Source organism: Maniola hyperantus, chromosome 22 (genome assembly GCF_902806685.2).
Source record: "Maniola hyperantus chromosome 22, iAphHyp1.2, whole genome shotgun sequence".
In the NCBI taxonomy this organism is placed as follows: Eukaryota; Metazoa; Arthropoda; class Insecta; order Lepidoptera; family Nymphalidae; genus Maniola; species Maniola hyperantus.
In genome coordinates, this window is record NC_048557.2 from 4,578,388 (window position 1) to 4,592,551 (window position 14,164).

The following is a 14,164-nucleotide window of genomic DNA, read 5'->3' on the forward strand; positions in this document are numbered from 1 at the left end:
CTATATGTCCAAATATAGGTAATTAAATCACTTCGCTTGTAGGTATAAACTCCAAAAGTGTGCTATACCTAGGTAGGTATTACTTAGTAAGGGTGTTTCGTGGAAAGGTGGTAAAAGAGCCCCACAAAATGACCTATTTCCATCAGTTTTGAGTAGTTCGCAACTCGCGAGCGTCTATCGAGGTAAAACTGGATAAAACTTACTCAATCTGTCTTTCTTGCCAAGTTCTATTGAATAAAACAAACTAAGACATCGTTTTTGTTTGCAAACACTTCGCAACTCGTAAGTTCCCAGATTTAATCTCAACTGCACAGATTTGTACTGAAATAAGATGCTATTGAATTTTCTTTCAACTTCTTTCATGATAACAATCAGAAATATTAGCCTGTTATAGAACAATATTCAGAAACTATTTTTTATACTATATTTTTTACCTGCCAATCTTCGTGCCTTCTTAGACATTGGCAAAGGGCATTGTGCTGATCTGGCACTTCAAATGCCACCAAACAAGAAAAGAAAGAATTGGTAATTACCGTAATAGTAATAGGTAAGTATGCGAGTTGCGACAGGTCGAGATGTCAATTGGGGTATGAGGCGGGGCTTCCCCACCCCGATTGCCATCTCGACCTGTCGTGTACTAAGTATTCCGCTTGCGTAAGGACCCTATTCCTCTCATGCAGATTCACGCCCACGTGCGTGTGATAGCATGTGCTTCGGCGCATCTGATTTGTGTTTAGTGTTGATTGTTTTCGGAGTTATGTGCGTTTTATGCAAATATGTCAAGGAAAACATCGTGAGAAAACCTGTATACTTGAGACTATAATGTTTTCAAAAGTGTGTGAAATCTGCCAATTCGCACTAGGCCAGCGTGGCGGACTGTGGCCTAAAATCTACTCAGACTGAGAAAATATCTGTGCTCAGTGTGAAGAAGTCGCGGGCAGTATTAAATTTTTAAGAAGGAAGGTAAATAAAAAATACCGCAATATTAAACTTATTTATTTCTAAATTTTTCTTATGACTATTTTGTCTTACATAACATATTAGGTAGGTCTGTACCAACATACAATCAGTACAGTACACATATTATTATGCGAGTATAATGATTAAATTTTTGCACATTGGTTTTAGTTTTGTACAGGGAGTTTTCTTCAGATCTAATAATTACTTCAGACTACTGCTTCAGATTTTGTGGCTAATTCATTATACACAATCTCTAAACTAAACTAAAATGTCACGCCTAAATCTATTGCTATCCCTTTCATAATGTTGCTTGCGGAAAAGGATGGCTCTAGATTTAGACCTGTTAATTTAGTTTAGAGATTGTGTACAAGAGAATCGGCCCTATTGGCAACTATAATTATTATACTACCTTGTATATGCGTACTCTTGGGTTTGAATTCTCTGTGGGCATAATATAAGGTAAATAGCAATAGTACCACGATCAATATTATGACAATTTAAAATTATCGATATTTCGACCCAGTTGCGTGATCACGAGGGCACTGCGGTGCTGCGAGAGGTAAAGTTAGAGCAGTCACGGGCAGTATCGAACTACCCGCTTTCTTGCTCTCTTTTTTACGTTCCCGCCGTAGACGGAGTAAAAAATCTAGACAAAGGAAAGTTTTGCTTTCTCATTCACACTAAAAAGAGAGCACAGATAAAGTTACTAATGTGATAAACAGAGACGCAGCTAACCTATTTTTTGTCCCTTATCGTGTAACCGATTTTTTCAAGGAATACAACTTTAGTTGCAAAACAAACTTTGAGAATTCGTGGCATCATTGTATTTCTCATTAGTTATTTACTTGTTTTCACATGAAAAACGTTTAATACAAATATTGTTGATCGGTTAATACAAATATTGACTACTAAACAATGGTAATTATTGGGGCCGATTCTCTAGTACACAATCTCTAAACTAAACTAAATTAACTGGTCTAAATCTAGTGCTTTCCTTTTCCGCAAGCAACATTATTAAAGGGATAGCAATAGATTTAGACGTGATATTTTAGTTTAGTTTAGAGATTGTGTACAAAGGAATTAGCCACAATGTCGTGTTATTCATCGTTACGTCGCGAGCGATGGTTACACAGTACTTTAGTCTAGCTTTTTTATTCAGACTACGGTTCCCGCTATTTACTTATATTGTCTTCGAATTACGAAATATCCTTAAAATTATTGGGCATATTAAATATTACCAATATTAACTAAATGTAGAGCATGACGTGCTAGGCGTACGGATGACGGCACTCTCGCTTGGTATTAGAACCTAGAATCTATCCGAAGTCTGCTCCTTCACAATGAGCTTCAAAATGTATAATACGAACAGTATACATACTATATAGTAGGTACTATGTTCACTGTTCATAATGCTCATACACCTAATTTACAGTCCACAATATCTATATTAATATTGTCATATACAAAAAGTACTTAGTAACACATTTGCATTAATATGTCATTCAATGTTCATATTCATTCAGCGTACATATTCAAAATCCTTTGATCTTTTATCGTTTTGTATTTTATGTCTTTTTTCTTGTACCTTTATTTGTATTTAAATTTATTATTAATCATCTAGTTAGTGTAAGTGGCACTGCCGTTCTAATAAGATATAAAATAAATAAATAAATAAATAATAAATGGTAAGGGATAGATAAAAAACGGGTTATTCTGTTTATTCGCACTAAAGCAGCCACCTTACAGCGGTTACGCACTCGTCCGATCCGAGTCCGTGAAAATACATACGTTCCAAAGTTGTCATAGAACTATTTGTATGGTGGTTGTGGACATATGACGTAGATATTTTTTATATCCATATTTTCACGGATTCGGATCGAATGAGTGTGTACCTTGGTGGTGGTGGTGGTGGCGCTCTTAGGGTGTATACTCGGAAACTTGTGTTCGTTTAACCATCTCGTTTATTTTTAGTGCGATTTCGTGTATGTTTAGTTTAGTATGTTTAACACACGTTTCTGAGAATACACCTTATTACAGCTGTTATTGGGTGGATAAGCCCAAAAACTGCAAAGTTTTTCGTAACAACTGATGATTTAAGACAAGTTCTTTTTCACTCAAATAATACTGGACGGATTTAGATAAAATTAGTGCACACTACACAGTAGATTCAGGTGATTATCTTTTAATTAAAAGTAGGAAAATACTATATTAATCAGTAAGTACATAGGTAGGTACAATATTTTGTTCTACGTTCTATTTTTAATATTAACCTAATTAAATAGTGTAAAAATAATTTGCGACACTAATCGACAATAATGTTAATGCTACAAAGTATGCTACACCGTTTAGTATATGCTCGGTCGGCCAGTTACACCTCCCTAAATTTTCCATACAGTAAAATGCTCCAATTTGACTACGAGGTCCTCGTATATGACTGTGCAAAAAGATATCTCAGCCGGGCGGGGTGATTACGTGTCTCGCGACAGGCTTGCAACAGGCGTAAATCTCGCGATTAGTCGGGATTAGATATTTAGTCTGCACTCTGCGCAAACCGCCATGTAATAATTTCAGATTAGACTACTTGTTTTGCGCGCAATTGTTGTTTTGCGAATACATTAACCAAAAGTATAAGCTCTTAGTTAATGTATTCACTTTTCAACGACGTTGATAGATTTCGACCATTAAAACATTAGACCATAGATATCAGGAAAAGGGCCTAGAGATCGTTGTTTTAATGTTTTCTATTCAACATTTTGATTTTACCGAAGTCATCAATGGCCAAAATCGAACCTTAAAACAATTGTGTTTAGGTTATCAACGTTTTTGGTAAAGCAAGACAGGCATATATTGGTGGCTTTCAGGCTGAGATTTATAGAACGTACTTTGACTTTGCTCAGACTTAAGACAGAGTTAAAACGAGACAGACTTATATCTCTACATTAATCTATCTCGTTTTAACTCGGGTTGAAGTTTGAGCTAAGTCAAAGTGCGACCTATAGATTTCAGCCCTATAGTCGACGCATGTTAAACTGAGTCGTCGAGTTATCTGTGTGTTTCGCTCGCACTTACCTACGACCTGTAAGTGCGAGCGAAACAGACATAACTCGACGACTCAGTTTAAAATGCGTCGACTATAGTGTTAGAGACCACGATACTCTTTGGGTCATTGGACCAGCCAAGTAGTGTCCGACAAACAACTTGAGCAAAAATCACTGTAGAGGGGGAAAATCGGCGCATCGTTATAAGGGGCGATTGATCAACCAATCGCGTGGTCTCTTTCGGTCTACCAAAACTCAATACTGCACTTTGCTTAATTTGTTTGCCAGTGTAAGTATGCTGATGAAACAGTGGTTTAAAAAATACTTTATTTACTGCATCACACAATATAAAACAACAGTCAGTTATTGGCGGACCGCAGTCCGTCAAGCGATTCTCAAATGTTGTTCATATCGTATAGAACTTGAGCGATCGTTCGAGAAGCTTCCACGTTGCTGAGCGCTATTACTGCTAGGTGCGCTTCGAAGGAACGGAGCAGTCTGTAAAAAAATATTAGTCAGTGCCGAATAAAATTAACCGATTTGTAGGATTTGAGGGAACTATTTTTAAATATAAAGTTATCATAATTATGATCACAAGAATGAGTTTAAACTAGACAGTTCGTTTACTGCATTTGGCGTTATTTTTCTTATGTCAAGTTAAGTCTCTCAAGTTAGCAGACGTTATTTTTCTTATGTTAGACGTAACGATGCAGTTTAAAAACAGAAGCGGGCTAACTTGGAAGAAGTGTTGCAACACCGTCAGATCGTTTTGAAAAAATATTTTCACTAGCTTATGCTCGTGACTTCGTCCGCGTGGACTACACAAATTTCAAACTCCTATTTCTATCCCTTTCTATCCCTTAGGGATGGAATTTTCAAAAATCCTTTCTTAGCGGATGTCTACGTCATGATAGCTATCTGCATGCCCAGCCCGATCCGTACAGTAGTTTGAGCTGTGCGTTGATAGATCAGTCAGTCAGTCCATCAGTCAGTCAGTCAGTCACCTTTTCCTTTTATATGTTTAGATTAGCAATCGGTGGCCTTGCTAGTATATTATTAAGTTAAATGCTACCTTACCTTCGACCAGTATTGGAGTAAATGACGATATTCCTCAATATAAGTGCAGCTGTGAGTCTTATACTCTTCGTGACCGGGCCTTCGTTTTCATCCTAGGATAAATAATAAACAACATATCATTACTTGAGAAGAATTCATAGCACATTGCAAGGACGCGGACGCACACTAAGCGAATAAAAGCAACAAACTATTTATAAGCAATCAAAAGTACACAAATTCCATCTTCTTTTAATTAATATTAGTACGCTACAATAATTATATTAAAAATTTAAATAAATATCAAAATATATTTAACATTAATAACCTGCTAACTAAAGTAGGTTTTTTAAATCATAATAATGATGAAGGAAGATAACTCTTGTGAATGATTTAGATACTTCTGATGAATCATCTAAAAAAACATACTTTGATTGAAAAGACGTATTAACGACGATTAATACACAGATACAAAAAAAGCATTATTTGAAAAAAAGTCGTAAATGGGATACATTTATATGAAAGCTTATGAGCGGCCATATACAGGTACCTTGAAGAAATTATTAAATCGATGATACTGAATTTTCGACATTAAATCAAGGATATTTAGGCCCATTTTACTCCCGCTGTGTGTTTCGACTCTCGAATTCGATTAACGTGGATGAGAATTGAGATGTCAAGTCTCATACTAAAATATTCCGTGTATGGCCGCTCTATGACGAAGATCATTCACCCACCTTTTTGACTTTTATTATTTCTTACAGTTCTTGCAATTCACGAAGGCGAGTGAACTTAACTTGTGGTTACGTCGTTTACATGGGCATTGCGCAAGTGTGCGTGTATATCGGACCAATGAGTCGCGAACAAGCGCTCGCAAACCCATATATTGAGTGAACCCACTTTCTGTAGGCCATGAGTGTACCTCACTTACCCAATATTATACAATTGAAATGCAAGAACTATACCCAATGGGATGAGAACAAACACCAAATATAATGAATATAAGTATTCGAGAGTATTATGACACAGTAAGCTGCAAAAAAAAACAAAGGACGGACAACACTGACAAAAAACAGCTAGTGCTCGGTGACAACATGCGTAACGGGGCTTCAGGACTTCCTCGGACCTTTTGAACTGAAGGACATGTCTCCATTCCGAATCAGTACACTCGCTACTTCATACCAAGAGTCTCCAGCACAGAAACAGGTAAATCAAGGTATCCAGTATCATAGCACGTATAGTTCGCGATAAGTCAAGATGGCAATCGGGGTATGAGGCAAGGGGACGGGGGCACACCCACACGACACTCGCGATCATTGCTGTCAAACGTCCGGCTAGAGAGAGACAGCAATATCCACAAAGCAAAATAAGAAGAAGAAGAAGAAGAGAGACAGCAAATGAACTGTCGCATTGCTACTGCTGTCACGTTGCTGTCGCTATTGCAACGTTTTACTTAATCACCCCGCGGGTTAGCACGGGGTTGTGTCTACCTCGACTGCCATCTCGACCTGTCGCTTACTCTATCTTGTTTCGTTTCGTCGAGGCGTTTTTATCCTAAGCCCCGTCACAAAGCAATGCAAACGAATCTCACCAACTGGTCCGGCGTGCAACTCACATCGTCCCTGTGCTGCGCGCGCGCGCGGGTTACTGACTAGTGGGCACAGCACCAGTGATTGACATTAAGATGGGTTAATTCCTAGTGCGCTCCAAACAAACGTACAGTCTACGAATAACAATATCTAAAGAAATGTAACCCTCATACAATGACGCCTTTAAACGAGATGGACAAAATTTGTCCCAGGCTGAACAAATATAAACGTATTATAATAAATTCAGATAAAATATACAATGAATTTTAAATTTTACTATTTACATTCAAAAACAGTCACTGAAAATAATTGAAAAAAATAAGAATTTAAATCGATTTTGGCCAAGATTTTCCCTTTTTTAACTTTGCGGCCCTGGATGGAAGTCTTTTAAGCCTATCACAAACTTAATGCCACGACTGCAAAACAACATGCGACTTTTTTTCTTAAAGTAGAAGTTTTTCCTATTAAATGGCACATATATCATCTCTGTACATTCTGGGGCACGCGTCTATACAATTTTTGTCCATCTCCTTTGGAACCATAACGCATACCAACATAAGCATTACAATATTAAACGCTCACACTGTTTCAACGTCAATGAGGAAGTTTGTGGTAACATCACACAAAAAAATTAAATTGTGGCCATGAACTAATAACTAGTATTTTCAATTTTCTAAGTAAGATAGTTATCAAGTGGGGTATCATATGAAAGGTCTTCACCTGTGCATTCTAAAACAGATTTTTATTTATTTTTATGTATCATAGTTTTAGAATTATCCTGCAAAAGGTCGAAAAATACGACCGTAGTACGGAACCCTCATTGCGCGAGCCTGACTCGCACTTGGCCGGTTGTCAGCTTGAGTTACATTTGCTTAGATATTGTTATTCGTAGCGTACAATACCACCGCTTTTATAAGTCGCATCGGCAAAGTTCGTTTGTGCAGAATACCGCAACCTAACGCCGACTTAAACCGAATTTACACCAATGAAATGTAGACCTTATTGCTTGACGTTAAGATTTTCAACAAAAACAACAGAAACTCGTGCTATCCCGCTCTTATTTCACGTTGTACAAAACATGGCGCGTAGGCAACAACCAATAGCGGATGGACGCGCGCTATTGTTGGCTGAGATATTTTCGCACCATTCTGCGCAGGTACATCGACGTAACTTATAAAAGTGGTAGTAGTGTAGTTTAGCTCTCATTTGCCTACTAACCAATCAAACTCAATATTTTTAAAACTAGACATTTTAACGGAGATCTGTCAAACCACAGATATTATTTTCTAAAACGTGTCTACAAATTTCATTGGTTTTGGTTGCCTCGTATTCAAATGAGAATGAAACTACGTTTGTATGAAGAGAGTGACAGAGAGACCACTGGTAATATTATATCTTTGCTACCCAAAAGTGGACTTTACATTAAAATGTGTGTTTGCTACAAAAGTGGACTTTAAATTAAAATTTATATTATGTTAACGACCAAAACCCAGTGTTAAATTAACAGATTGGGTTTAGTAATTTATTAAATAAAAACCTTATACCAATTAAATTATATACATTCAATAGGTAGGTACATTAAATGAATAGATTGAGGTCGAAATTTATGCCAAGCCATTTGTGTATTTCTCTAAACTAAATTACATTGACAGATCTAAAAATAAATGCTTTTAGACCTATCAACCGAATTACTATCTGCCTTTGTGACTCTCTGTCACAAAGTCTGTCTGTGTCTCTCTGTTGTACACAATCTCTAACTTGAAAAAAAAAAATGTGTTGAATATCCCATTCAAAATGCTCCCTATGGATAGCATTAGATTTAGACCCGTCAACTTAGTTTAGAGAGTGTGTAATTAATTGTGTAATTTTAATGTTATGCTTGCACATAATTGTAGAATAGGCTGATCATTCTATAATATAAAAATGAATCACCAAATGTGTTGGTCATCGCAAATCTCGAGAACCGCTGAACCGATTTCGCTAATTCCTTTTTTATAATATTCCTTGAAGTACGAGGATGGTTCTTACGGACAGAAAAATTTAATTCAACCTCCCCTTCAATTTTCTAAACTCCACCCGAGCGAAGCCGCCCCGGTTCAGCTAGTTATATATACATATTTGCAAAACAATAATTTCAATGTGCAGAAAACATATTTTGCCTTTTCCTATTTACTTAGTGAGAAATCTGTTATTTACCGATTTTATTTATTAAAGCCAAGCAAACTGAAAAAACTATAAGCTTGAAATAATACTACCTCTCTTTCAGCTGATACAAATCTCTACCTGAATTGATATCTAATATGATATCTCACTGAATTGACAAGTCTAAAGCCTAGTTGCATGGCAGGCGGTTAAAATTACGATACGATTACCGTTAAACTTTGCCCAGCAATAAAAAGCAAAGTGGGTTAGACAAGTCAGTATTCATACCTCCATGATTAAAGTAAAATAGCCAAAATCAACAAACTCTGACTTGTGCCACCTTTTTTGTTTTTATTCACGGTTAAATTTTAACAGTAACTTTAACGTATTTAAGCACCTTTTGTACACGTGGACCTAAAAAAATCATTGGAAAAGGCCTATCTTCCCAAAAAGAAGAAGGAAAAGCTTGGCAAAAACTTCTTTACGTAACTGAATTGCAACACGCTTTTTCCAATCCTTAACACAAATCCTCAATAGCAGAAAGATGCCTTACGGCACGAAATCGCAGCGCATTACAGTTTTTGCGTTGCGTTCAGGTGACAGCACACATATCAACTCGGCAAGGTATCGTCACCGTATTGCATTTCGCCTAGACGTTAACCAGGCGTCAACCTAATGTAAACGCCGATCAGTAGTTCCAGTACGTCGACTCGGCTACGGCTCAGGCAACGCCGCGCTTACAGTTCTCTGACCGCACACAGGCAAGCGTGGACGAAGAGACGTATAGAGAGACTGTAAGTGCGGAGACGAGCCGTAGGCGCGGGAACTGCAAGTTGACCGCACCGCAGTTCGTGAGCTTGTCCCGAGGCGAGGCGATTACGCTACGATTCCAATTAGTGTGCGTTGCAATAAGGAGTTTCATACAAAGAATACTGGACCGCTCGAATTGATACGGTGATGATCCCTTCCCGAGTTGATATGTGTGCTTTGACCTGATTTCGCATCGCGTTGCAACGTTTTGTGTTTCGGCCCATATATACACTGTGATAGTCAAATATATTAGCAAAGGAATTATTACCATAAGTTCCCGTGGGTTTAGAGTGTCGGTGGCGTGTTTGTTCAAGGCCGCCAACGCTGCGTTGGGCGGGTATCCCACGGATACTGGTTTGTTGGCTTCAGCCTCGGCCGCTATGTGACGCCGCGAGTTGAATATCGCTTTGAGTGCCTGCAACACGCATTACACATATTGACCGCTGTGTTTGAGACAGTGCGTGCGCGTGACTAAATACTACCGAGTTCCGATACGTTTGAGAAATGTATCTTTAGAAGTGGTCGATCTAATGCAAATTTTGGTATTATTTTCCTTTGTTTATAAGCTAAAACCTCACTAATCCCACCGTTCAAATTTCTACATACACGGGAAGTGTTTTATTAAAGTGCTTCTACGATTATTTCACTAAAATAACCATTTGCATTAGAATGCATTTTGATGAGTCAGTGTGTAGGTCCCGTATTTTTTTAAATTTATAGACTAGCGCTTGGCTGCAAGCAGACCCGCTGGCAAGTGATGACACAGCCTAAGTTGGAACGTACTTGCATATAGATTCACTCTTGACTTGAACATACCCAATTTTCAAACTGTATCTCAGAAAAGGTTTAAGATTCGACACTTTCTGTATATCTAGAGACGAGAGAGAGACACTAGAGAAAGAGAGGAAGAGAAAGAGGGAGTGAGAGAAAGACAGAGAAAAGGGGGGGATACTTACGTGTGGGCTGCAATGTTTGTCAGTGAGGTGGTTGAGCAAGGCAAAGGTTCGTCGTGGCACCCTATCGCAGTCCAGCCACATGCAAGGCGCCTCGCCACCCGCTGTGTTGGGACAGTGCGTGCGCGCAGCGTGACTAAAGACTTCCGATGCGTTTGAAAATATCCTAAGGAACAGGAAAAAAGCATATCAATAGTCAATATCAAATATAATCTTTTTTTATTACAAAATATGGTAAACTTTTTAAAGGATAACCAAACCCTTAGAGCGGGGCACACGATGCGTTGCGGCGGCGGTGCGGCGCCGGAGCGGTCTCGCTGCGTCGTAACATAGAAGTATCTGTGGCATGTCACACGCTGGGCTCCGGCGCCGCACCGGACTTGCAACCACCGAGACGAGGCGGGGAGGGGTGAATGCGTTGCGACGTCGCACCGGTGCCGCTCAGTTGTTTTTATTAACAGACTATCCAACGCTGCTACGGCGCCACTGCGACATAACAACGTTGCGGCGCCGCACCGCTCGTGTGCCCGCTAATACAGTGAAATCATTGCGGTGCGGCGCCGCAACGTATCGTGTGCCCCCAGTCCAAGGAAGATCCTGGGATATGTGGCACAACTTTCTTTCTTGTCTTCTTTCTTTCTATAACAATGTAAAATTAAAAATAAAACAGTAAGGAACAGTATGGGGCCTAGTTAGCTCACTTTCCACATCCCCTCCAGTGACAAATCCACGGTGTATCTTCGACTCCAGCGGGCAAAGGTTGAGGAGGCGGAGTCACTGTCTTCTTGAGGGGTGGTGGTTTGGTCTGCAATGTAAATCCCAGTTAATCAAATTAGAGAGAGGTATAAAACATAATTATAGTGCGTATATTTTGAGATCTTATTCGCCATTTTAACTCTGAGTCAACTGTCATGTACAGGTAGGTACAGTACGCGGCCAAAAGTGATGAACTGATGAAATTTAGAAGGAGACAGCAGATTTGTAGAGCACTGTCTCAGTCGTTGAGATCGACAAAACGTCATATGGATATGAGTGACAGAGACAACGCTCGCTCTACAAACATGCAATGTCATTCTAAAGGCCGATGTTCATCACTTTCGGCCGCGTACGGTCTTATAGCAGACATAAGGAAATCTGAAAACCGTGAATTTGTGGTTATATATCACAAAAATAAATTAAAATGTGTTCATGAACAAATAATTAGTATTTTCAACTTTCAAAGTAAGATTACTACACCAAGTGGGGTATCATATTGTGAAAGGGCTTTACCTGTTCATTCCAAAACAGATTTTTATTTGTTTTTATTCATAATAGTTTTTGATTTATCGTGCAAAATGTTGAAAAATTCTTTTCTATGAGTCCTAAGGTCCTAATTGAAAAAACTTGATTTTTGATTTGACTTTTTTAGAACTACTGTAGGTATATAGCGCATAACCAGAACTGAGTAGGCTCCTGCGGTAGTGGAGCCGTGCGGGAGGGTGACAGTTGTCACAAGTTGACGAATCACTGACCTCGCGTGACGTCATCACACCCCTCCCGCACCGCTCCACTACCGCAGGAACCTTCTCAGTTATGCCTATGCCTGTAATGCTGGATGTTACCTCTGTAACAGGTTGCGTGATAACCATCTCCTTATCGCCAATCTTGGTATTGCCCACCATAACTGGTTGTCGAGTTATAACTTGCCTCATAACTGGTTGCTGGCCCTTCTACAAAAAAAATCCTTTGTAGTATCACAAAAATAAAAAAATAAGATAAGATAAATTTATTTGGCACAACAAAATAGTAGATTTTACAACAAGGGCATAAAATAAGCCATTTTATCCGAGACGTTTATGTAGAGGGCAAATATTTAAGTTGAGGGTAAAAACATATTTAATGGATTCTGAGATTGCGTTTGGCAATTTTCACATATAAGCGTCAAGTAGATTATGTATTACATTAGGTTACTCTTTCTGTGGTTGCTGCACTACTTTGTGAACTCCTTGCTTAATCACAGTATTATAGGTTTTGTTAGAGTAGGTCAGGTTTATTTAGGTTACCATAGTCGAAAACGAATAATATTTACTAACAATGCTTTGTATTGCACCACTCTTAATATCACCAGTGGACGCCGTGCTGGTTATGGGTGCAGTCGCAACCTGGCTTCTCTGTGGTTGCTGCACCACTCTGTGCATGCCTTGCTTCATCGGTGCGTTCATAATGATCTGCTGGTTGTTCGACACTGCTATAATCTGCTGGTTGCCTTGCAATAACTGCTGGTTTCCTAAAAAAATAGCCAATTTTAGAATTTAAGCCGTCGCGAAAAAATTATATCCCGCGTTAGGCCAACGTGGATTTTTGACATCACATTGTAAAAATAAAATAATATTTCAAAATGATCTTTTGATAAGTTTTAGAAATTAATAATAGTTGTTCTTATTACTTAAAATCTCAAAATCTTTGAACAGTAAAATATGTCCAATGGCCAAGAAAACAATGGTATAAGAAAATGTATTTTTTTATGTGTAAGTTACCTTGAATTATCTGCTGGTTGCTCCCAACTATCTGGTTACCGATAATTTGGTTGTTGGTTGACGTACTTATCAAAGCGGGTGGTTGTTTTTGGGTTACAACGATCTGTTGCGTTGGCGCTTGGTTGACTATTTGAGCTTTGTGAGGTTGCGGCTGGGTTGTTATTATTGGTTGCTGACTCGGTGTTATCTGTGGCGCGTTCTAGATTACGGAAACAAAAATCAGTATTTACTTAGTGCATACATTTTGAGAACTCACTCGCCATTTTTGCTCTATGTGTCAACTGTCATGTCAAAAGTACGATTTTAGTCCATAATCTAAGATTAAAACGTAATTTTGACATGACAGTTGACAATTAGAGCAAATATGGCGAGTGAGTTTCAAAAGTTATACATTATAGGAATATTATACTTTTGATACGTTAAGATAAAAAAATAACTACAATTTCCAACTAAGTACATATAAACATTTATACAAACAGTAATAAGTAGCGGTGCAAACATGACCCACACTTATAAACTACCCAAAACCAAAGATATTATGTATATTAATATATACCATGAACCGTGTAATAAAGAAACCCAGCTAGCAGAAATAATATGCCATGTAAATAATTTTGGTCTACTTGTGTGTTCTACAAAATCTACAAAGTACGGGTATACAACGTAAATAAAAAATAATTGACTTATAATAATAATTATACTACTGGCTGTGAAATTGTTATATTATATATTTAAATAGCTATATACATACAATAAAAGAATGATAACTACACTAAATACATTTGTGGCTATAATGCCATAGTACAAAATTTACTTCTAATACATATATTCAAGTTTTTCTACAGACTAATCTTTTCGATTGGAGACTATTCCAGATTTTAAATAAATAAAACCTTTACTAAATTCTAATCTCATCATCGATACTTCAGCCGCCAAAAACTAGGAAAGCCCGTAAAACACTCTACGAGTCTAGATACTCGGTCATGCACCCAGAATTCAAAATAAGTATAGAAATGGCAAAGAAGCGTGAGATCGTTGCCGCACTGATGTCTTGTGAAACATCAGTGCGCGTTATTGTAAAAACAGACGTATCATGAAGTAAC

General features: G+C 38.1%; 1 protein-coding gene across 12 annotated transcripts in view; it reads right to left on the reverse strand.

Moving 5' to 3' along the window:
* Positions 1–2,056: 2,056 nt before the first annotated feature.
* The window catches only part of Bap170 (Brahma associated protein 170kD), a 42,513-nt gene continuing 30,405 nt past the window's right edge, over positions 2,057–14,164 (reverse strand). For 8 of the 12 annotated variants that reach the window (XM_069506152.1, XM_069506155.1, XM_069506159.1 and 5 more), the window contains 9 exons: positions 13,062–13,260; positions 12,618–12,811; positions 12,147–12,254; positions 11,247–11,350; positions 10,549–10,711; positions 9,861–10,007; positions 6,643–6,702; positions 5,076–5,167; positions 2,057–4,496 (listed from right to left, as the gene is read on the reverse strand). In XM_069506152.1, the coding sequence (XP_069362253.1) occupies positions 4,394–4,496; positions 5,076–5,167; positions 6,643–6,702; positions 9,861–10,007; positions 10,549–10,711; positions 11,247–11,350; positions 12,147–12,254; positions 12,618–12,811; positions 13,062–13,260 (1,170 nt within the window). In that variant the 3' untranslated portion in view covers positions 2,057–4,393. The remainder of the gene's footprint in view (positions 4,497–5,075; positions 5,168–6,642; positions 6,703–9,860; positions 10,008–10,548; positions 10,712–11,246; positions 11,351–12,146; positions 12,255–12,617; positions 12,812–13,061; positions 13,261–14,164) is intronic. The other 4 variants (XM_069506163.1, XM_069506157.1, XM_069506153.1 and 1 more) reach the window with 3 other exon arrangements.